Source organism: Pleurodeles waltl, chromosome 10 (genome assembly GCF_031143425.1).
Source record: "Pleurodeles waltl isolate 20211129_DDA chromosome 10, aPleWal1.hap1.20221129, whole genome shotgun sequence".
NCBI lineage: Eukaryota > Metazoa > Chordata > Amphibia > Caudata > Salamandridae > Pleurodeles > Pleurodeles waltl.
Genome location: NC_090449.1, coordinates 608,342,071 through 608,367,918, shown reverse-complemented (window position 1 = coordinate 608,367,918; position 25,848 = coordinate 608,342,071). Strand labels below are relative to the sequence as shown.

The 25,848-nt window shown below is 44.7% G+C and overlaps 1 protein-coding gene across 1 annotated transcript in view; it reads left to right on the top strand.

Annotated features, from left to right (window-relative positions):
- LOC138261754 (elastase-1-like) overlaps positions 1-25,848 on the top strand; it is a 208,218-nt gene that overhangs the window by 122,817 nt on the left and 59,553 nt on the right. Inside the window, exon 5 of the mRNA XM_069211077.1 lies at positions 17,657-17,793. Within this exon, the coding sequence (XP_069067178.1) occupies positions 17,657-17,793 (137 nt within the window). The remainder of the gene's footprint in view (positions 1-17,656; positions 17,794-25,848) is intronic.

Genomic DNA, 25,848 nt, shown 5'->3' with positions numbered 1-25,848 from the left:
TCCGGGTTAAGCCTGGCTGCTCGTGCCAAGCTACCAAGGGAGTGAGCAGGGGTTATCTTGGACGTGTAACTCCCTAGCCCTGACTAGAGTGGGTAAGTTCTGCCTGGCTGAGGTGCATACCCTAGCCAACCAGAAACCCCATTTCTAACACTAGCGTTATAAAAAACGAAGCTGCTCCAGGAGCTGGAACTGACAAGCTCAGCTTACCAGGTCTACACCAACCTAGTCACAAGAGAGGAAACTGTTGGTGCTTCATGCTTCAAGCGGCCTCGCTGACTGTAACCAATATGTTGGACAGGGAGAAGGGAAGTGACCTTGGCCCAGATACGGATGCTAAGCTGTCTGATTCTCACTCACAGGTCGACACCCCAGAGGAATGTCCATAAGTGACACCTCAGCCCTCAGACGATATCATCTAGATGGATCCCACTGGACCCACTGAGCCTTGATGTAGCTTGCAAAAACTGAACATATCCTAAGGGGGTTGAAAGAGCCTCATGGAGCAACACCCCGGACAGCAAACTGAACCACCCCGCCACTTCCTGCCTCTTCAACCCAGAGGAGGTGGTCCGGTTCTGTAGGCCATTATAGCTATTATGCACAGTTTTGGTGGCCGGCCGTTGCTGGACTGTCCTTGGGTGGGGAGTTGGGATCTTGTTTGTTTTCCTTGCCCTATGCTGACCCTGGGGGAACAATGCTGATTGTCAAATGTCACCCATTCGGGACACATTGGGAGGGCGGGATGCCTAGAGGTCAGTGGATTGCCAGTGATAGCAACTCATGCCTGAGACATTGTATGCACTCATATTGATGACCCTGAATGTGCAGGGTCTAGAATCATTGTCTAAAAGGTACAACATTTTGTCCTACCTGAAGAGGCATGGAGTGCACTTAGCAATGTTGCAAGAAGCACTCCTTACCCAGCAGGAGGCCTCCATAGGCGCTGGAGTGGGCAATTAGTTGCAACCAGTTACTCGGCGTTTGCTCATGGGACGCCATTCTTGGTGAGGGCTGGGTGCCCCCTGAATGCAACGAAAGTTGTTGTAGACAATGACGGTTCGTATTTCTTTGTTTACATGGCAGGCCCATTGTGCTGGTAACGATATACGCCCCGTCTGGATCAGACCTCCTCCTTAAACAGCTTAACTGCATGAATAGATACATGTACAGGGAACTCGTTGATTATAGAAGGAGACATCAATAGTGTCCTCGACAGGGACCTGGACCGTTCCCCCACCTGTACAGAGTGGCCACAGGGTTACCACCATGACTGTCCAGTTGGAACATGGATGATATGTGGCGCACTCACCACCCACAGGACAAGTCGACCATGGACACACTAGGATAGATAGATTTGTTTGCACCAGGTCAATTGGCAGGCAGGTGCGGCACTCGGAATTCCTAGGCTGTACGTTCTCAGATCACAGCCCTGATTCAATTACAAATAGCAGAACCACACCCCCCATACCGACTTGGCACCTGCAATCAGTGGCACTAGACGATACAGTCTTCATAGACGCATTGACCTCTAAATTGACGGAATACTATTCACTTAACTCGGGAATAGCTACATGGAGGGGGTTGGAATGAGAGGCCCTCAAGGTAGTGCTGAGGGGAAACTGTATGGGTCAGGCAGTGGGTACCAGGTATCATCTGTAGCAAGAGCTCTGACGTCTTGAGAACATGCTCCACAACCTCAACAATGGACAGGGGACAGACCCCACAGCCCTTTCGAGGTTGTTGGAAATCCGTGAACAGTGTGGCGTGGCACTTGAACGGCTTAGATGCAATGACTACACAGGGTACATGATTAGGGTACATGAGGAAGAGGGCAGAGTGGGAAGACTGCTGGCATGGATGGTTCATCCAAAATCAAGAGGGTTGCCAATTACCCAAGTAAAAATGACTGACGGCTCCAAAGTTTGCTCACCCCTGCATGTTAATGCAGCATTTTGGGAATATTACCTAACACCATATAGCCCCCAACAGACGCCTATACCGGACGTGCTGGGTGATTTTCTGGGAGAATCACACCTATGGGTCTTACCAGAGGCTGACCGAGATCCACTAGGGGTGGCGTTGACTGAGAGCGAGATTAAGGCTGGTTTTAAATCCCTTGTGGCATGCAAAATACCAGGAACAGACGGACTCCCTCCAGAATGCTACAAAACGTTTGTAGGCACTCTGGCCCCAAAATTGGTGGAAATGTATGCTGCGGTGCATGAGAAAGGTTTTCTGCCTGCATCAACCAGAGAGGCCCTGGTGATCCCCTTATCCAAGACCACCGACTGAAATGCAGCAGTTTCAGACTTCTGACTCCTCTCCATGCTCAAAACTGATCTTAAAATCCTTAGTAAGGTTTTAGCTAACAGACTCCTGCCGCACATGCAGGATTTGATCCATAGTGACCAATGTGAAATCATACCCAATTGAAATACTTCCTATAATTACTGTAGACTCTACTCTGTAATTTACGGCTATCCCAACCAGTTTACCCTAAGGCAGTGAAAGTCTCAGTAGACCTCGAGAAGGCCACTGACACAGTGAGATGGGATTATTTAGAAGCTCTGCATAGGGCAGGGAGATGCTTGGATCCAATAGGTTGGCTTACTTTACGCCTCCCCTATGGCAAGAATTAAGACACAGCGACAGATCTCTGATGCGTACAGTATTTATTGAGGCACCAGACAGGGATGCCACTATCCCCTTTGCTATTTGTCATAGCATTGGAGCCTCTGGCGGAGTGGTTTCAGAGAGAGGGGCAAGATAAAGGGATACATAAAGGAGGAGTAATACACACTATGGTCCTCATTAGGACCTTGGCGGTTTGTGCTATAGTGGCGGTAGTACCAACAGGCTGGCGGTACATACCATCATATTATGACATTGATGGTTTGACAAAAGCCAAACCGCCAATGTAACACACTGACCGCCATAGCGGTAACGACTGCTGGGCTGGAGACTACAGTCCGCAGCCCGGTGGCTAGGCTGCCCACAGTAATATGACCCCGCCCACTGCCATAGTTTCCATGGCTCTTTTACAGCCACGAAAACCATGGCGGTAGGCACTATCAGTGCCAGGGAATACGTTCCCTGGCACTGATAGGGGTCTCCCCCCCATTCCCCCTCCTGAGAGTCCGCCTCCACCCCACTCTCCCTTCCGTCCCCCCAACATAAACACACATTCACACACAGACATACACACGCATACCACATTCACCCACGCATGCATACATCCATGCACACACACACCCACACACACTGACATACATACAAGCACACACGCATTCACTCATCACAACTTCCACGCACACTCACATTCATTCATGCGCACATGCATTACACATGCCCCACACCCACATGCAAGCACACAGACACAAACACCCCCAGCCCCATACACAACACCCATGTTTGAGCATCCAACTTACCTGCATGCAGGGGGTCCTCCAGCAGGAGACGGGACGCGGCGCTGCTGCCAGCAGCATCGTCTACCAGCGGAACACCACCAGGCCATATTATGTGTTATGATACGGTCGGTGGCGTTCTACTGGCGTGTCGCTGCTGCTGGCAGCAGGGCCAACTTACCGCCGTCCGCCGCCATGACCGTAGCTGAAATTCTGACAGCCTTCTGGCAGAATTCCTGCTATGGTCATATTATAGCGGACGGTAGATAACCACGGCGACGGTCTTTTGGCAGCTGTCGCCGTGGCTGTGGGTGCCCCCCCCCCCGGATGGGTCTGTTGCTGAATACTGCCCTAGTGGCCTGGTGCTGTGTGCTCAGGCATACAGACACCTTGTCCCCCCTACGCACCTGTGATCCATTTGGTGGGACCCCCATATGGGGACCCTCCTCACTTTTTTAGGAGGGGAAATTGGACCACTGGACTAATGCGGGATTCAAGACGGTGAACGTCTGTTACATAAAGGACCAGGCTAGAGCCCTGTGATGAACTTACGGACCAGGTGGGACTCTCCATGGGGTCTATTTCTGAGATATGTGGCCTTAGTTCGATCCATGAGGGTCTTGTGGGGGGGTTGCAGTGGATCCCCCACTCATGCCGCCTTACAAACAATGCTATTGATGGGTGGAGGCTCCCAATTAGTTACATGGCTGTATAAATCGCTGAACAGTATGGTGGGTATGCTGTTGGATAAACCCAGAGCCTGATGGGATACTGACCTGGGCAAAGAGCTGTTGGATGCTGAGTGGAGTCGGGTATTAGCGTATGCATCCAAGGTATCTAGAAACATGCAGCTTAAATGTATCCAGTACACATAGGACATAGCTCCCTCCACATAGACTTCAGGTCATCTATGGAAGTGAATCTCAAGGTTGTCCTAGATGATTGGCCCTTGATGCAGACTTTGGCCACATGACATGGGGATGCACAAATTTGATGGGCTATTGGGACGCTGTCACAACACGGATTAACAGGACGTTAGATACGGCACTGCCTGGTACCATGGAAGTATGCCTATTGGGCCTTCTGGATACATCAGCTCCTAAAAAAGTGGTGAAAAGATTTGTAGACATGTCTTTGGCACTTGCAAGGAGACAGGTGACACTGGCTTGGAAGGCCCAAAGGGGACCAGGGTTGACTGCACGGATACCTGATGTTACAAGTTAGGCATGAGCCGAAGAACAGGCGCTAATGAGGGAAGACTCCAGAAGACTTCGACAACGCCCCATTGCCGTCCTCTAGTCTGAAGTAGTGGATGAGTGGGAGTCCCTAGATATAATGTCCGTCTCTACAACAGATGACAGTTCAACTACAGTAAAGGGGGGACACACAGAATAGAATTTGCTCACTGTAATGTCACTAGGAGCTGCAAATAGAAGTCTGAGAGCGTCCCTCGTGACACCACTCCTGAACGCCCCGACAAATATGCTGACTGAGCACACCCTGCCACTGCGTAGCCCTCCCTGACTCCTAATTCCTCCTAACCACCTTAGAGTCATCACCACTAGACACTTGTGTTACACATTTGCAACTAAGACAGCCTAAGGAACCTAGGGACCACTTGTTTATGGGACATGGCTATACAGCTATGAAGTTTAAAATCATTAGTATAGTTCTTTTACATAATGCAATGTGGCATGTATGTATCCTGGATAACAAGACACCCCACTACCTAAGACAGAACATGATGGTTCGAACTGTGCACTCCACAGATTCAAATCAACACACTGTTAAGCGCAGCTACCGCACTACCAAATGCTGTGATTATATTTAAGAATGAGCTTATATAAGTGATAAATACAAGCATGTACAATAGTAAGTGTACCTCCTGTTGAGTGCTAGCAGAAATGTAATACCTTAAACAAACTGTGATCAGAATTTGAAAATGCCAATATATATATATAGAGAGAGAGAGAGAGAAAGAGAGAGAGAGATGTATATATATATATATATATATATATATATATATATATATATATATATATATATAAATATAAATATATATCAAAACATTGTTATCCCAGGAGGATACTGGGCTTACCTCTGTCTGTTCCCCATAACTAGCTGGGACTGTCTCCTCCCTGAGCACTACACTGGTCAACCCAGGTGCCTGCCAACTAGTGGGGGGCTGTCTGTGCCTCTTGGGACATATGGAGTCACCCTTAGAGTGACCATACTTGCCGCTCTCTGTACATTGGGATACAAACCTCCCTGTCTTATGGTCAAATAACCCTTCATTTAAGATCAAACTGGGATTGGTTACCACTACTGTCTTAAGAATTATTGGGGCTGTGACTTTAGAAATCTCCTTATTTTTAAGTCCCCCCCCCTCTCTTTCTTCTGGTGGAACCCTGCCCACCTTTGTGGGTGTCCCCCAGATACTTTTTTGGATATTCCGGTGCTAGCCCAGAAGTCCGCCTTCTCAACAAGCTTCCTGGGAGCAGTCAGCTTCTTGTCAACTAGTTGCTGGTGCAACTCTGTAAAACAGATACTGAGCATGTGCTCTGTCAAGATTAAATTGTACAACCAAACGTAATCATTGACTTTGTTGCCTACAGCCAGCCATTCAGTGCCTTACTGGAATAATCAATGAAATCAACCCAGGACAGGTTGGGAAGCTTCTGGCTGTCCCTGAATCCTTGGAAATACTTCTCAGGGATCAGTCCAAATTTGTCAGTCAAAATGGCTTTTCTGAGAGTGTAGTTGATCTGGACCCCAACCTCAAATGTTAGAAGAGTGTCCTTCCCAAGTTTTGGCATGTGTTTCCACAGACCTGCCCCGGTGGTCTTCTGGAACCCTATGTACTCTCAGTGCAACTTTATAAGCAGTAAACCACATATCAGTGTCATCTCCCACCACATAGCTGGGCACTAAATCCTTGGGTATACGAACCTTCTAGTCTCTGTCACGTGCTGTATGTATGCTGCCACCATCACTGCTGAAATCTGCCTGCCTGTCCTTGCGTTGCAGCTCTTTTAGACTCAGTTCATGAGCCTGAAGTAGTTTATTTTCTGCTAAGGCTCTTTCAACTTCCCTTTCGGCTCTTTCAGCTTCTCTTTTAGTTTGCCTGGCTTCCCCCTCATTTGCCAACTGCAGCTGGAATTCTCTCTCCTCTCTCCTTTCCTCTGCAGTCAGGCCATGACTAGTGACAATGCTTCCTGCCCTCATAAGGAGCAAAACTCTTGGGGTGTCCCCCTCAACTGCTCCAGGTAGCTCCTTGGGATAACAATTCACATGCTCCCCCAACTCATCATCCTCTTGGGAGTGAAACTCTACCCAAGCCCTCAGCACTATTTGAAACTCTAACTTCTTGGTAGCTCCTCTGGCAGTTATCCCCATCCCTTTGCAAAAGCTTTTCAACTGGTTGACTGTGTACTCCTCAAGCTTAGCAAAGCTCAAACTCCATGGCTCCACTTGTAGAACCAGCCAGAGACATGATATATAGGATATATTAAAAATGCAAAGCAGGGGAAATTGCAGAAATAGAAAAGAAAACAAAATGGTCTTTAAATGTGGGTACGTAGTGTACAGGTAGCTATTGTATGGCACGGCACAAAATCAGTCTTATACTCACTGCTGATCATCAGTGTTAGAAATTGAGGGGCATATTTATACTCTGTTTGCACCAAATTAGTGTCATTTTTTTTAAACTCTAATTCGGTGCAAAACTAACTCCATATTTATACTTTGGTGCTAGACCCCTCTAGCACCAACTTTATGGAGTTAAAGTCATTTTCTGAAAGTGGAGACCTACCTTGCCTTAATGAGATGCAAGGTACGAATTCAAGCGCAAAAAATGGCTCTATGGCCTTAACACCATATGTAGGGGCATATTTATACTCTGCGGCATATTTATACTCTGTTTGCACCAAATTAGCGTCATTTTTTGGACTCTAATTTGGTGCAAAACTAACTCCATATTTATACTTTGGTGCTAGACCCGTCTAGCACCAAGGCCCTGATTTATACTTTTTTTGCGCCACATTAACGTAATTTTTTTACGCAAAAGTGGCGCAAACCTACAAAATATTGGCCCTTATTTATACTTTTTGCTGCAAAACTGCACTAACTCAATTTTGCCCCCAAAAGTTTAGCACCAGCTTGCACCATTTCTGTGCACTAGCTGGGCACCATATTTTTGGAATGGTGCAAGCCGGTGCAAAGGGTAGGCTAGAGTTTAACAAAATTACTTTAGTCGGGTGGGGCTGGCAGTATAGAAGAAGAGGGTTTAGCACCAAAAAATGGCTTTAGGCAGGTTAGGGTAAAAAAAATTACTCTAACCAGATTAGCATCATTTTATGATGCTAAACCTACCATGCCACTTGACTCCTGCCTTAGAAAAGCAGGAGTCATGCCCACCACCCCAAAGGCCAGCACAGAGGACAGGGGTCCCCTGGGCATGGCTATTGCACCCTGTGCCATGTATGGGGACTCATTTCAGGGCCCCCTTTGGCACTTTCAAAAATAAAATGCAATCTTACCTGTACTTACCTGGGATGGGGTCCCCCATCCTCGCAGTCCCTCTAGTGTGGGTGGGGGTGCCCCTGGGGCCTGGGGAGGGCACCTGTGGGCTTATTCCATGGTGTTCCACCATGGAAATAGGCCCACAGGTCCCCTAACGCCTGCCCTGACCCAGGTCTTAAAAAATGGGGCAAAGCAAGCTTTGCCCCATTTTTTGATCCCTCCTCCCTCCCTTGCACCATTTTTGCATGGGAGTATAAATATGGCGTTAAGGCCATAGAGTCATTTTTTGCACAGGAACGCCTGCCTTGCATCTCATTAAGGCAAGGTAGGTTTCCACTTCCAAAAAATGACTTTAACACTCATAAATTTGTCGCTAGACGGGTCTAGCACCAAAGTATAAATATGGAGTTAGTTTTGCACTGAATTAGAGTGAAAAAAAAAAAATGACGCTAATTCAGTGCAAACGGAGTATAAATATGCCCCTTAGTGTCAAAAAATGATGCTAATCTGTTAAGAATCAATTATTTTGACTCAAACCTGCCAAACGTCATTTTTTTTAAGCTAGCCTACCGTTTGCACCGGCTTGCACCATTCCATAAATATGGTGCCCAACTGGTGCAAGCCGGTGCAAAACATTTTGGTGCAAAACTGCGTTAGTGCAGTTTTGCACCAAAAAGTATAAATAAGGCCCTGGGTCTCTAGTTGGCAGAGATATGCACTCTGTCCAAACAGGGACCACTATCGTAGTCAGGGTAAGTCACAACACAGCCTAACTTATCCTGTCCTCATCTTCTGGTAGCTTGCCACAGAGTGGGCAGGCTTAACTTAGAAGACAATGTGTAAATTATTTGTGCAATAACTCATACAGTAAATCAGTGAAAACAACACAAAATTGTACTCAACACCAGTTTAGACAATAGATACAATTTATCTGAATAAAACAAGGCCAAAACGACAAAAACACTATGCACAAGTGAATATATCACCTTTTAGAGGTTTAAATAAGTCTTAATCCATAGGAATCAATGGATGTATCTCTTTAGCACAAAGTACCTGGGATGTATAAAAAATAACGACACAGACGACAGCAGAGGAGGTGATGTGTCAGAAAATAAAGCAATGCATTGATTTTTCTGGAACAACGGAGGTGATTCCTCGATTCTTTCCTCGCGGACAAGGTGATGCATTGATTTTTGGGCATGCAGCCTTGGTACCTTACTGCGGTGCAGGGATAATTTGACACCCGGGAACGATGCATGGAAAATCCAAATGCGCTGGGATGATGAATCAGGCACTGTATCGATTCAGTAGGCGCTCTGGCTATTTTTCAGTCACAAAACAGGTGCAGCATCGATTCTGCACGCGCTGCGCTGATTTTTCCAGTACAGTGGATTTTCTCTCACAGGTGAAGTCTTTGATGTCCCAGACACTTCTTAATAGGAGGCAAGCTCAGCCTAAGCCCTTGGAAATCACTTGTGGGGTAAAGCAAGTCCTTTCAGCAGAGTCAGGGAGCAGCAGGGCAACAAGCAGGAGAGCAGCCCTTCCAGAAAAGTAGTCCAGATAAGTCTTTTGGGCAACAGAGCAGTCCTGCTGATACAGTCCAGTTGTAGGTTCAGAAGTGTCTGATTTTAGGGGGTCACAGACTCAGTACATATCCACCCAATTGTACCGTTGAAGTGAGGAAGACTTTGAAGAGTGGTTTTGAAGTTAACCAGCTCCCCTTTCAACCCAGTCCCTGCCAGGATATCTCTGGGGGGTTATCAGTCCTTTGTGTGAGGTCAGGTCACTAGCCTTTGAAGTGTAAGTGAGAACTCCTCCACCCTTCCTGCCTAGGAAGACCCATCAGTATGTAGATGACTGCAGATGCAGCTGAGTGACCTGTTTTTATGGCTGTCTGGGTAGAATGCACCAGGAGAGCTGTCAACCAGCACAGACCAGGCATGGATTGGAGACAGGCTGTAAGGCACAGAGAGCCCTATATTTATTAATCTTCTGCATTGCCCTTGAGGCTTCAGTAATATTTACAAATCCATGCAAGGCCTGATTTGCGTGGCCTTACGTGACTTTGTAAAGAAATGTAATACAAGGCAGCTACTTGAGCTGTGTTGCATTATATTTCAACTTGGGAGGTGTTTCATGTGTGTAGCATGGGTGTTCCTGTGCATCCACCTATGGACTTTGGTGCATTCACAGTTTTACAAACACTTGTAAACCTGGGAATGCGGCAAAATGCTACACCTTTCAAAGTCAGGTATGAGGGGAAATATCTTTATTCACCTTGTTATTTTCTTTTTACATTTGTGCTGCATAAACATAGAAAGAGGAAAATGCTTCTAACAATTGTTTTGTGCAGTTAAGTTACCTTCCTGCACAAAAGCAATCCTGCCTGTAACACAGGTACCCTTGCACCATAGTGCAAGGGTGCCTGCATTGGCACTAGCCTGAACACAGTGTGCCAATGCAGGGAGAGTGCAGAAATGCTCCTACAAGTTTATAAATATTGATCATTTCTGCCCTCTCTCTTTTACACAGCACTGCACAACAACTTTGCTCGATGCCCTGCATTGTGTGTAAGTTTAGTAAATGTGCCCCTGTGTGAATACATCTGGGATCGGAGTAAGATCTCAGGATGTGATATTAACCCTCTGGTATGGAGTAACTTGACTTGTTAATAGTGAGACAACCATCTGCTATGGGTTTTAAGTGCTTGTGCCTGGTAACTATTATTAATAAGGGATAGTCCTACCTTGGGGTACCTGTGTGGTGGTACTATATGTTTTTCCATGTGATTCGAAGCATGGTAGATGGTTTGATAAAATTGTAATCTTTATGGCTGCTTGTATTATATTAATTTGCTTTTCATTGTCTTGTTAACTGTTGTTTTGGAGATGTACTTTTACATATTGAAGAGTGTTTTGTATTTACTCAACAGTGGTTTGGGTGTATCAGGTGAAAGTACCTGGAGAGCGGTACATAAGACATAAAGGGAAAATATAGGAGCAGTAGCATTGTGTAAGGGTTTGAACCATAATTTTGATTAGATTAGGATGTAAGTAGAACTCTAGAATATGGTTGATTGTTTTAAACCTCTGTTCTGGGGATTAGGAGTAAATGAAGTGGATAAATAAGGAGGGTGTGAGAGTCTCTGGTGCCCTGAAAGACATTATGTGTAAGGGTGCCTTGAAGCAGTAAGCGTTTTAGGTGAGTCTAAGTGCAACTCTGTTGCTTTTGCACCTTTTATGTAGAAATGCCCCCTTCTTCAAAAACCAAACCACCGTTTCTATCAGCACAGTTCCAGCTCCACTTATTTGTTTCAACTGGATACTGTACAGCCAATTGCGTTCCTAGCCTTGATAGGCCCGTTAGACATACATCCTCATACCTTACATTGCATTACATTAAATACATTTATGTCATATGCGTCCCTACATGTTATTCCCAGCATTGGCAAAAGTAGTATGTTACCTTCCATGATCCTGAGACAACCAATTGTAATTGATCCAGTTTGTAGTCACTCTAGATGAAAATTAGCCCTCATGCACCAAGCACTGTTCGTAAAACATTGTAAACTAATTTCACACCAACAGGTTTTGTACATCGGATTGGTTGTCTGTAAAGAAATCCACAATTTTGTTTGTGTGTGGTAACAATTTTAAAAATGGCATAACTTCAAATTCACAATTTAAAAAAAAATTCTAGCTGCTATTATACATTTTCTATGGCCGTGACATACAAGTGGCTCTGCCTGACTGTTTTCATTAGGAGTCTGTGAGAAATGGGTCTGAGTGCTGGTTGCTACTTAGCAGGGTTATACGTATTGGCTCTAGGTAATGTGTCTTTAAAGTCGATTGTTTGAAAATAAGTTCCTGAACTTGTGGGAGGGCTCCTGGTGTTTGATTCGAGAAGACTAAGGTCCTCATTACGACCTTGGTGGAGGGGATTGCTCTGTCTCAAAAGTGACAGATAACCCTTCCGCTGTTTTACAAGTTCCATAGGACATAATGGAACTTGTAATACGGCGGATGGGATATCTGTCACGTTTGGGACGGAGTAATCCCCTCCGCCAAGGTCGTAATCAGGCCCTAAGTTTGTAATATTCCCCAAGGACAATGATATACAACTATTAAGTTGTACTGCTCCCTCTAACCTGGTCACATGTGCAGCGTTTTCCCCAGCCCAGGAGCAGGTAACAGAAACACACCCCGCACTGAGCTCTGAAACAGACGTCTTTATTCTTCAACATACTGTTGCTCTCTGCACGCCTTCCCACATAACAGTCATTAACCACACCTTAACACCTCCCATTTTCTTATGCAATTCCAAGGCCCACCCAGCACCGCAAGTGCACATGATCTCAAGACACATCTCCCCTCTTGTTAAATAACAATTAACATCATATCTCTTCGATTAGCTGTTGAGGCGCCTTCACTGGTCTGCCAGATCAGGTGGTGTGAGGGAATTGAGTTGCATGTTCAATCTGCACCAATGACGTGGGCTCAGATGTGGGATCTGGACACTCAGGTGGAGTCGCCTTTTGCGTGGTCTCAGGAGCCAACGAAGAATGAGGTAGATGCTTGAAGTGTCGCAAGTCCTGTGTGATTGTCTTTCCGGGGTGATGTGAGGTCACCATGTGTACTTTACATGTCACAACTTCCAAAGGGTCCACATCAAATGGAGTGCCTGTTTTTTCATCCTCTTTTGTTTGACCAATACCCAGTCTCCTTTCTCGAATATTGTATCATAGGCAGGGCAGCGCCGAACAGCATATGTTTTGTTTTTATGTTGCTTTTTTGGGACAAATCTGTAACACAAACCTTGTCGATGTCTGTCAATCGATTTGATGTCCATTGTGGTAGATTGGTTTCAACAGCTCTCACAAATATCAAGATGCCAGGACTCTCTCCTGTTATGGAATGAGGAGTTGATCGATAATCATAAACAGCTGGGCAAAAGGCTTGATGTAATCGATTTTTTTCCATTGCTGCTCTTTGGATTACTCTTTTGAGAGTGCCAATAAACCGTTCAGCAACAATGTTTGCTTGAGACCACAGAGGTCTGCTCTTTTGGTGTCTGAAATTAAGTTGATCAAGAAACTCTTTAAACTCTTTGCTATTGTATGGCAGGCCATTGTCAGACTTGAGAATAACAGGAATGCCCCACGCTGCAAAGATATTGTTGAGCCACTCATGGGCCGTCGTTGAGAGATCATCTATCAAAGGAAAATGTGAGTATTACTTGATCACTACAATCAGATGATGTCCATTTTCTAGAGGTCCAAAGAAATCAATGGCAACTCTTTCCTAGGGTTGAGTAGGGAGATCAGACATTGTCAATGGATGCTCTGTCACTGATGGAGATAAACAGTTGCATAAATGGCATGTTCGTAACTCTCTTTCAACTCGTTCATCTAGGCGAGGAAACAGCACTCTGGATTTTAAGGCTCTTTTGATGGCTACAATGCCAGAATGCCCTTCATGCACTAGCTCAATGACCTACTACTTAGGCTCTCAGGTATGACAATTCTCAAGCCTCTCAGTATAATACCTTCTCGGGTAACAGATAGCTCATGTAGCACATTGCTGACCTTCTGGAATCCAACATCATCAGCAACGGGTCAGACATTTTTTACCTATGTTTGATTTGTAATAATGTTTTGAAAGTGATCATATCCTTGTCAGATTTAGTGACAGCACTGATTTGCCCAATAGATAAAGCAGCAGGTATACTGGACCATACAATGAAGTTGATATATACTTCAGCAGCTTTGGATGTCAAGTTTTCTCACTGTATCGGCACTTATGAAAAGAAATCAGCAGGGCTTTTGTCCTTTCCTGGTCTGTGCAGAATCACATAGTCATACTCTTGTAATCCAAACCCCTACCTCTCAAAGCAAGGGTGCATCTTGGCTCTCAGTTTTCTAAAGATGGTGAGTAGCACCTGACCGCCTATGACTATGGTGAATTGTTTCCCATACAAGAATACACGGAAATGTTCACAGACCCATACTACCGCCAGAATCTCTTTTGCTGGCTGAGAGTAGGCATGTTTGGTTTCTACTGCATTAAGCCACAACATGACTCTGAGCATCTGGATGACCACTGTGTTGAGCAAGTATAGTCCAGCCCTACTGGGCTTGCACCCAGTATGTGTTCAGTATGTAATTTTGGATCAAAATAAACTATTTCAGTTGCATTTTCAAATGCATGTTTTATCTTTCTGAAACTGTTGTCACAATCTGGATTCCATTCAAAAGGAGCCTCTCATTTTGTTAAATGTCTTAATGGGGCACTCAGTGGAGCAAAGTCATGAAGGTATATTGAGCAATAGCTGGCCATGCCTAAGAAGGATCATAGCATGGATAATCTTGTGGGGGCAGGTCGATGAAAGTGCTTTCACCTTGTCTGGGTCAGGAGTCATCCTCCCTTTGGAGGATATGTCTAAAGAATTTAGGCCCATATTTATGCTTTTTTAGCGCCACGTTTGCGTGGCTTTTTGACGCAGAAGCGGCGCAAACTTACAAAATACAGTTGTATTTTGTAAGTTTGCGCCGATTTGCATCAAAAAGCGGCGCAGATGTGGCGCAAAAAAAGTATAAATTTGGGCCTTAGTTTTGTGAAATTCACACTTGGCCACATTAACAGTAAGTCCAGCATCAGTCAATGATTTACACACTTTTACAAGAGCTTAATTGTGCTCCTCGCTGGTTTTTCCAAACACCAATATTTCATCACTGTAGTTGAAAGAATTGTAACAAGTTGAGTACCTCTTCTAATGACATCCTGAAATATTTCGGCAGTCTAAGACACTCCAAAACTCCGCCTTTTATGCCTGAACAAATCAACATGAGTCAAAAAGCTAGTAATGCACCTGCAGTTGCCTTTGCATTCGAATTGATGGTATCCTTTATTCAGGTCAAGATTAGAGACAATCTTATCTCCATTCAGTTGTATGATCATGTTGTCAATGTGAGAACCAGGGTGTCTTTCTCTCTCAATTGCTTTGTTTGCCTGGTGCATATCAATACAAATGTGCACTGCATCTCCATATTCCTTTTTTGGCACCACAACGACGGGCAAAACCCATGGCGTAGAACCACTTTTGCAATGCCTTTGGGCAACCGGGCAAATATCCTCATTAATATGAAGTTGCACTTTCATCTGTTTTGAGTTTTCTCAGGCCATGAAATTATGCTGGAAACTGACTTATTATTTCGGCTTGAGTATGTATGTTGTAATTGAAAAACAAAAGTCCCAAATCAGCAGCAGTCACAAAACTAAGTAAAGAGGCACTAGACAAAGTTTCTTGAAGGAGATGAATCAGCACTTGCAATGATGTCTTTTTGTATCGCAACGTTGCCATGAATTACCCTTGACTTTGGAACAATTTGGAGACAACATAGGTGTACACTTTTGGATTTGACAGATTTTGGCGTAGCATAGAAAATAAACTGCTGAACCTTTCCAACGGCATAACATGGGCAGACTACTGTCCATGATGAAAGTTATGGGACTGCCGTTTACCTTTAGTGGGATCTTAGGACAACCTTGAAATGAGTTTAGTCACTTTGCTTGGCAACTCTTTTGCGATGTTGGGTCGTCTTTGCAGACCGCTAATATGATATGAGCATGTCACTTCTTAATTGACATCATTAATACGCATCCATCATCATCACTGGCGCTGGACAATGATGTTGAAGAGCCTTTACAGGATGAGTTAGACATTGATCGATTGTGCTTGTTTTTTGCTTGTTGCATTGGTGTTGCCTTTTGACTTCATGGGCATGGCGAGAATGCTTCTGGAATCGTCTGGCACCCATTTTCTCTTCTCACAATGACACACTCAGTCTCTCTTTTGCTTTGCAGACCATTGTGAAATGTTTTTTTTTCACACACCCTATGCATGTCTGCCCAATGATTGAACATCTACCCCCAAAACATTTTCTTCTTCTATGACATCTACTGGTGTGCATTCATTTCACACTTCTGCTCACCTTACATGACTAATGCCGCTTCATTATGCAATGTGCCTGCTTCCATGTCAGCAGCTTCTCGATCTGTTTGCTCTTCTGCTGTGGTAGCCATGAGCATTTTCTCCAAACTGAATAGATTTCACAATATGTGTCTTCTGAATGAGTCTGAAAGGCAAACATCAATGACTCAGAGGTGCATGGCTTTTTCATGATTAAAATTTAAAAACGTACAGTATTTAAGGGGAGTATAAAGTCTTTCAACAAATTCATCCATCATTTTTCCAGCTTGTTGTCGCCATTGGTTGAAGTGGTACCTTTCGTTGTCAACATTTGACATTGGATTGAACTTGGCATTCAATATTTATTTTATCCTTTGGTAAGATGCTTCATCTTCTTGTGAAATTTTCTTTAGCACTTCTTTCACTCATTCACAGCAAGGTCTTTAAGTATTTGATCATTTTCTTGTCAGCTTCTTCCGCTAGGGCATCTATAAAATCATCAAAATTTCAATCCATGTGGTCCATCGAGTTCCGATATTTTGCTTCTTAGCAGTGTTGAATGGCAATGGTGGTTTCAGAAACTCAGCAGCCTCATACTTTATGCTCCCTTCTTCAGCCACTGGAAGATTACGCTATGCTGGTAGTGTCTGGTGTGCTTGCTGTGGATTGCCACTGTGTCACAATGGCTACTTACCGGAGCTTAGATTGTCGCACCAAACTCAAGGTCGTATGATGCTTTATTCATTGATACCGGTAGTTAGTCTTCTGTTATTTCTTTTTTGTGCTTGATTGTTAGTGCTTTTAGAGTCTTGCTATGTACTGATGCTAGTTCTGTAGTCTGGCGTGGCGTAGCATTTCTTTTCATCCTTACTAGTAGGTTTTGTGAGCTTTACAAATATGCTCCTCAGCAAATCCTTTGATTTCCTTCATTGGCTGTGTGCTGGCTGGAGTAGAGCTTTGACTCCACATGCACCCTTTGTGGGCCTCTTCGCATCGATCTGGGGCACACATTGCACATACATGCTCTTTTTAACTCCTTTGCAAACTCTCCAAAAGGGCACTTCTTTTCATCAGGGCACGAATCTTATAGTCGTCGCCAGTTATATTGTTTCCCCAGGAGCAGATAACAGAAACATGCCACAGGCAGAGCTCTGTAACACACATCTTTAGTCTTCAAAATACTATTGCGCTCTGTGCACCTTCCACATAATGGTCAATAACCACACCTTAACAACTCCCATTCTCTGGTGCTAATCCTGTCGAAAACCCACCCAGGACTGCAAAAGTTAGAGTGTGCATGATCTCACAACACTACAAAATCCACCTAAAACAATACATCTGCCCCTACTGCACCCTATACCTCTTCTCCCACATGCTGTAAAAGAGAACTAACAGAGTCCCACTGGAATTCATCCACCATAAAAAAACAGCCTGCTGGTTCACACTTATGGACCCCACACAATCCCCGGAACCTGCAAGTCCCTATATTGAAGGAATGTGTATAGTATGTAAGACGAACTTCATTCCATCACCTTGCACATTAGCATCAAATGATTTCACCATATATTACAAAGCCTATTTGCTTAGTCAATGCATATTCTACTTATTGAATTGGCAGTCCCTTTTGTATATAATTTTCAGTTATACATTTTCCAAGAGACCAGAGGATAGTATTTCCATTCTTTTCCCTTTTTCTAGTTATGATGACTGCCTGCCAGCATACCACAATGCTTCTGTTTATTGCATTGCTCTGTTTTTTTCAGGTATGACATTGCCTTACTGCAAATGAGTTCCCCCGCCTACAATAATGGCTATATTGCAATAGCTAATTTACCGACTATGAACAGCAAGCTACCCAATGGTTATCCCTGCTATATCACTGGATGGGGAACAACAAGTCGTAAGTGTTATAAAATATTTTTTCTTTTGCAGAGTAGGTGAGTATCTTAGACAGAAACACATTGCAGAGTTTACATCAGAAGTGACAGAGTAGATAAAGTACTTGGTGGCAAACCTCATAAACTGAAGATAAGGGAGTATAGTAAAACAATACAAGACATACAAAGGTTTCATGGAAGTCCTTAGAGTGGTCATGATATAGCTTGTGCATGTTATGTCTTCTTTCATTGTCAGTGGTTTCAGGGAGACCCTCAAGTAGGAGAATGTTTTTTTTGAGGGGCATATTGAGGGTGCTCAAGCAGGAGGGATTTCAGTTCAAGAGTGAAAGAAGTCCAGTGGTGAGAAGAAGTGGCGGCCAGCAGTTTTAGGAGGGGCGGGCGAAAGCACACACACTCATTCTTTCACACACACATGCACGCACATCCATTAACAACACTCAACATTCAAACATGCACTTACACACTAAGCACACACTTACCTTCAACCTCGGAGGTCCCAGGAGGGTTAGGCCAGTCAATGAGGGAAGGCAGCAGTCCCAACTTCGTCACAGAGTGGGATGGGGTCAGTGAGACTTCTGACCCCACCCCACCCCACTCTGTGACGAGGTGTCACTGATTGACACTCGCCCTGGGCGCTTCAGGATTTAGGCCTGAAGCGCCCAGGTCGAAGTCAATGGGTGACGCTTCCCTCGTCACCGGGGGAGGGCCTTGAGGCACCTTTGCTGAGCTGAGGAGGTCACTCCCACATGAGCTGTGACCGCTTCAGGCCAGCAAAGTTCAGCTCAGGCAGCCAGGAGTCTGCGCAAACCGCGCATGTCTGCTCCTGGCTGCCTGACCTGAACATGAAGAGTGTCTGTCAGGCTGACCTTTGTTCACTCTTCATGAGGGGCAAAAGGTGGGGGGGCGTGACACCTCCGCCCTAAAGGACGGGCTGCGCCTGGAGAGAACCAGGAGGAAGGTGATCTCAACTGAGGTTGGTACAGGAGGAGATGGAAATGTTGTGGTTCTGTTGAGTTTTGAGCAGAGGGTGTGGATAGGGATGTCTGTGCAAGGTTGTTAGGTGGCACTACCCTTTGTGAATTTGAATGTTCTTATAAGGAACTTACAGAAGGAAATTTTTTCATGACAAACTATATTGTCCGATGTTTGTAACAGTAATTAAAGGTGGCCCTGGGAAAGCTAAAGACAGTGTGGATGGTGAAGATAAATGCTTCTTCAAGGGTTGGAAAAGTTTGAGATGGGAAGTTTGTTTTTTTGACAGAGTTGAAGGTTGGTTAAACGATTGTTTAGATGCTGACCTTGTAGCAGCAATAGGAGGTAGTGTTTGAGGTGACAAAAAAGTTAAGTTGCATTTTGTGGAATGGAATCTCGAATTTGGGGCTAGCGAAGAACGAAGACAAGGGGAGATGGAATGTTGGGTTAGATCAGTGGCAGCTGTTGTTCTCTTAAAGTGGAGTAATGTTAATTCCTATCCCAAATTACACCACGCAAGTGAGTGAAGCTGGTTGGCGCAACATTCTCCAGGATAATTTGAGGGCATCCTCGCGCCCACTGAGAAGACTGTGAAAAATGGGACATATATTGCACATGGATTTGCTAAAAAAAAATCATAGGTTCTGAGGGGGCACTCATGATGTGCAAAAACCCCCAGAGCTATCCCAATGATACTCAATAAAGAAAACCTTAGAACAAATTGTACCTAATTGTAATAAGTATCTACAATAGTAGTAGTACAGTACAGTAGTAGTTCAGAACATACAATTCAGATTACTTATCATTTTTCAGATTATCTTACTTCACTTCACACATTAAACTTTCTTTTATTGTTCCACCTTGCCTCCTCAAAGAAGATTGAATGCTATGTGCTTTGCTCATAAAAGTAGTGGTTACCTCAGGTTATGGAAACCTTACAGAGTCTGACGACAGACCGGCTACACCACTATCATCATCATTCCAGGCTATTGTTTTATGACAGCAATAGGGTGAACAAATATCAGCTTTAAGAGTTTATACGAAAATGCAATAATTTTGTTCAGGGACATCAGCTTTTCAGATCAGAAAAATGCACCGATTTTGCTGTCTGTTAGAGCCTTTTTCTTTTGGTAAACTAAACCCAGTTCCCCAAAACAAAAGTGTGCAATTTCCAAAAATATAATTTCTTTATTCCTGATAGATCATTTTTATATTTGTTTGACATTTTCCTTAAGCAATCAAATATGTCACTGTCACACATGAATCGGTCCTGCCTGTTATGCGTCCCCATGCATCACAGTCACATACATTGCATTCTGAAGCACACATAGGTAAAAAATACCTCTCGTGATTGTTTTTGTGCAGGAAGGTATCCCTTTCTGCACAAAAACAATCATCCCTTCAATGCAGGCACCCTTGCACCGTAGGCGCATGGTAGCAATTTGTGCACCAGCGCAGAGGTCAAGGACAGAAATGAAGCTCATCTTGTGATATGTAGTATTCCTGTCCTTTAGTTTTGATGCATAGCAGCGCAGCAAAAAAGCTTGTGACGCTGCCCTGCGCCAAAGCTTTGTAAATGAAGCCCTGAGAGTGACAATTTCAAATGAGGAAAACCAAGCAATGAAGTGCATAGAAAAAGATAAACATCAGAAATTACTTGCTTTCGAGGAACAAGAAGCTTCAGAAACATCAGGAAACTACTGCAAAATACTTAAATGGAAGATTAATGGTTGCTTTATAATTAACACAAAATCTCTGTGTGTTTGGGGCGGCCTATGTTATACTGGGTGCAATACAGTGTAAAAACAACAATGTGCTTACTCACAGTGGTTAAAATTGCGGACTGTGACCTCGTAGCACTATAATACAGAAGTTAATATTCCCCACTGCGCCAACTCTTACTCCGTTGTATTTCTTGCTGGTCACACACAAATCCTATGCAGTGACTACATTGACCAATTGAGGTTTCCTAACCTTATTCCAAAAATATGTATTACTATTTAATTTCTTTAACTTGTATGATTTATCATATTTTATTGAGGTGTGTCGTTATTTTGTATGAAATTACCTAAAGACAAAAGACCAACAAAATTGTTTTTTTTCATTTTTTTTCAATTTGCATTTATCAGGTGCAACAAATTGTCATAATAAAATAACGCTTATCCAGTTCCACACATTAAGCAGAAAATGACCAACAACAGTTGTGGAAATTACAGTGCAGAAATCTTGTAATCTGTAGTAGATAATGCACATCTCAACAAGAAACATTTAAGAAGATTTGTTTTGTTTAACATTAACATATTCGTAGTGAACTCCTCCGACTCTCAGCTTAGTCTTCCAAGTCAGCTCAATTCAAAAGAACATTCGTCTTATTCCATACAATGATCAATGTACAAAAGTATATCTGGGGTTATGGGCATCGCAACCCATCCATCGCCTGCATATGGTATCAGCTGTTATGAATCACCGCATTCAATCAAGTATTTTGGGGGTTACCTTCGGCCATGTTTTGACTATCTCCCTCCATGGGGCCCTTTCCAGTGCAATTGATTAAAGCTTGCATGGTCGCCCCCCAACGTCAGCACGATGTCTGCCACCTTGTTTTCTTTCCTTTGTCGGCCTCATATGTGCCTCTTTTGCACCTGCCCATCCAATCAAATCCTTCCTCCAGACCTGAACTGTAGGAAACTGGGGGCTAAGCAAGTGTATGGCAATGTGCTGATTTGCCACTATAAGTCCCAGTATTAAATATCTTCTGCTGAGCGTCTTCTTGGAATTCTTGAGGGATTTAACCTAGTACGCATCAAGCGGGCTGGTATCGTCCACTCTGTAACATGTTGTATGCAGGTCAGCACCTCCCTCCAGAATCGGACCCCCTGGGGACAGCACCAAATTGGGTGCATGAAGTCTGCATCAATCATACCACACGGAGGACAGTGAGAGCCCCTGTCAGGGTAGATAGTGTGGAGACGTTTAGGAGAAAGATATGTCATATGCACTATGTTATACTGGATTTGTTTTGAAACATGTGCATGTAGATACTCTACGACGTGTGCATGTAGATACTCTATGAACCCCAGTATGGATCCTGCCACAGTCCCTCAGTGTAATAGGGCCATCGCAGAAGTCTTGCCATACCTCCTTTATCCACAGCGTCAGCATCAGTCTATTGGCTTGAAGGGCCCGGTGAAGGTGTGTTATGGCACCCCCCACCATGTCCAATAGAGTCACCAATGTAGCCATGGGGTTTGGTACATCTGGAAACGAGAGCCACAACTGCTGTGCGGTGGCAGCAATTTTGGCATTCTGGAGGAATTGGCCTCCCCCCAGTCCAAACACGTCAATTGCTTCCTGTATGGTTATGAAGCACCCCTGGGTACAAGTCAGACAGTGTCAAGCAGCCCCCCTTTTGCCAGTTGCCGGTGGCCCACCACCATATATATCTCTATTTGGGTAAACAGATGTAAGATCCAAACTTTGAGGTCTGGTCCATAAGGAGCATGGCCTCTTACCTGGTGAGTCCCCTCTCCCATGCGTTCTTCATCTGACGTATCAGGAACGGGAAAGATTCAGGGATGTTATCACCGCACAATAGCAATCTACCCAGTTGGTATCTGTCATGTGTACCCTCAAACAGAGATCTCTCCCAGTTCGGTTCCCCATCTAACCAGTGAATCGCTTGCTGAAGGTAGGCAGCAAAATAGTATAGTTCCAGGTCAGGAACCTTGGTCAGGAACCTTGGTCGGAACCCCCCTTGCACCAATCCCTCTTCAACACTGCAAGGCTCACCCTATGTCTTCTATCAGCCCAAAGAAAATTGAGCAACAGTGAGTCTATTTTTGAAAACACCCTTCAGAGAATCTCATACATCGTCACCTGCTGGGTGTAGAAACACCTGGGGAGCACCACCATTTTAATTACAGCTATCTTCCCTATCACAAATAGTTTAAGTGTGTTCCAGAATTGGATCAAAGGGAGCAGGTTACGAATCACTCTGCCCAAATTCAAATCAAAGACCTGTTGCTCAGTATGGGTGACATAGATACCCATGAATTTGACTGCAGCAAGTGTCCAGGGCAAGGACAACGCAGGTAGCTGTTGGGCCGTCAGGCCATGTCAGCGGCCCACTAGGAACAGGAATGACTTAGTAGTTTTAAGGCCCAGCCCAGAGTATTCCCAGAAGTCATGCATGACGTTGAGCAACAGTGGTACAGTGATATCTGGTTGACAAAGATAGATCATTGCATTGACAGCATATAATGATAAGTAATGCACAGTTTTTCCTATGCGTACACCCCACCTGTGCAGGGCCTGTGGTAAACAACAGGCCAGTGACTCCATCACAAGAGCGAAGATCAATGGAGAGAGGGGACAGCCTTGCTGGGTGCCATGTGGTAGTTCAACAAAGTCTAACACATATGGACCTGTTTGTACTCTAGCCCTGAAGAAGTGGCAGAGTAGCCGGACCCAACAGATACATTTATGACCCAGCCCCATCCCATCTAAGACCTGCCATATATAACCCCAGCAGACCGAGTTGAACGCCTATTCTATGTCAAAGAACGCCAGCACGTAAGGGTCTTCTTGCAACTCCGGTGCATGTATGATGTGGGCAAGATGCTGCTAGTTGTGCAGGATGTTTCTCCAATGGATAAACCTGATTGATCTGCATGTATGAGACATGCAAGGTATGGGAAAAGTCTCTGCTCCAGGATATGGCTGAGGATCTTCTGGTCCACGTTTAACATAGAGAGCAGTCTAAGTGAAGACATCTCCAGGGGATCTCTGCCTGGCTTATGAATCATAACTTTGAACACTTCCTTCATGGAAGCAGGGAGGTGTGCGGTTCTCAGGGCCTCATCAAATACTGTCAATAATTGCTGAAAAAGATCTATAAAATTCAGCATGTTGGCAGGTGTTTTAGTAGTTTTCAGGGCAGTTATGCCATCTAGGACTTCCTGCTTGTATATGGGGGCCCCATCTCCCTGTCTTGTTGTGGCAATCTCTGTAGGGGCAGGGCTGCCAAATATTCAGAGTGGGGTCTCTAGCCCTGTAGCTGAGGCCTCAGTATAGACTTGCTGCAGATGAGTCACAGATGCATCATTAATTGCTTGCTTGTCAACAATCATTCCTTGTTGATTCCCTACTGCTAAAATAGGCTGAGGCATAGTGTCAGACCGAATTAATTGGGTCTGCATGTGCCCCGCCTTATCGTCCTCTATGTACCGTCGCCGCCGATTTCCGTTTCTTGTGTGTTTTTCGAGTTGGTCCCATATCTCCTTCAGTTTTTGCCTATGTCCATCTCAAGCGCCCATCTGACCTGGGTCAGTCGCTAGGGCAAAGTATTGAGTTAAGGCCTCAGAAAGTGTATGTCTGAATACCTGGTGAGATAATGCCTCAGTGTTGAGATGCCACAGTGGTATTTTGAGCCGCTGTCGGTCTGGGTATGTAAGTAAGGCAGGCAAATATGTATCATGCCAGATATTGTTTGTCTAATACCCTATGGGTTGCAATGGTGTGCACCAAAAAATAATGTAGCTGGCTGTGAGCTACTGCTGCTCGTGTATAACTGGAGTAAGCAAGCACATATGGGTGGCGTACTAGCTAAATATCTGCAAGTAACAGTGCAACAAGGGATTGTTATAGCGCTGCCATCATGCGGGGTTTGGTGTCAGTGCATGGGGGGGATCTGTCCAACTGACCATCGAGCATACAGTTGAAGTTCCCCACCATGAGATCTTCCATAGAGGGCTGGATTTTGTGCAGCTGCTAGCATCCTACTGAAGAACTCACCATTGTCTAAATTTGGGGCGTATACATTAATGAAGCAGAGTTCAAGTGTGTCAGTGTACCCTCGAGTATCACATATCGTCTCTCTTTGTCCACAATAGTGAAGAAATGTTTAAATGGGATTCCAGGGGCCATCCAGATTAGCTCTCCATGTGCGTACCCCCAGAGCACGATGTAGTATAGGTAGAGCCACACCACCTCTTTCGGAGGTGTCCAATGCAATCACCCCAAACATGTATTTCTTGCAGAAAGGTCACAGCAACACCATAGCGGCACAAATAAGCATGTACTCTGTTCCATTTCACAGGAATATGTAAGTCCCAGACAATCCAGGTCAGGAAATTATATTGGGTACCCATAGTTCAGGTGAATATTCATGCATTCGGGACTGAATGAAAGCAAGTATACAGCTGTCATCAAGTGCAATTAAATAGGAGCCATTGTACCTGGAAGTGTTTACCACCCACATATCCTAGCAAACATCAACTAACAAAAAATAACATTGCATAGAAACAGGAAACCTATGTAGTGCCATCCCTCAAATCCCAGCCCAATTGAAGTACCTGCTAACCCGCTCAGAATAACCAGCTACCAAGAAGGAGCAAATCCCGCCCCAATCACCCTCCCAAGCCTCTTAAGAAGCATCTAAAACAGTAACAATCCTACAGTCAGCGTAGTTACAGTTTGGGCACCAGGCCCTGTGTAGGTCCCAAACTCCCACCAAACGAGGGCTCAGAAACCTGCACCATACCAGCCCCACAAGCCCATATCCCCACAGATACGGAATAGTGTACAATGCATAGAAAATCCAGTCAGTAGGAAAGAATAACACAGACCCCCATCCAGCAAGTAGGTACGGAGGCCTGGGCAATTCCACTCAGAAGGCCTTAATGGAAGGGCACCTCACCCAAAAGCTTGAAAGAACCCACCAAAATGACAAAAAGTTCGTATACTAACAACAGAGATGTTCTGCTCATTCCATCTCAGACTCGCTGTCCTGGGTGTCTTGCACGGGACATAAAGGAGTATAGGAGTATTTGGTGAGCAAAGGAATTGCTTCAGCTTTGTAGTGTGCCATCTGGGTACACTAGGATGTGGTCCATTGTTACAGCCGCCCTCGGTTCAGGTCTTTCATCACCAGTATAGTGTCACCTGTTTGACAGTGGCGGGCCACACCATCTCAGTTCTTGCCACATCAATGGTCCTTCATTGTTGCCCAGACCCACAGACTCCATCCATGCAACAGCATCCAGGGGAGTTTTGTAGAAGTAAACTTTTCCCTCATACCGTATCTG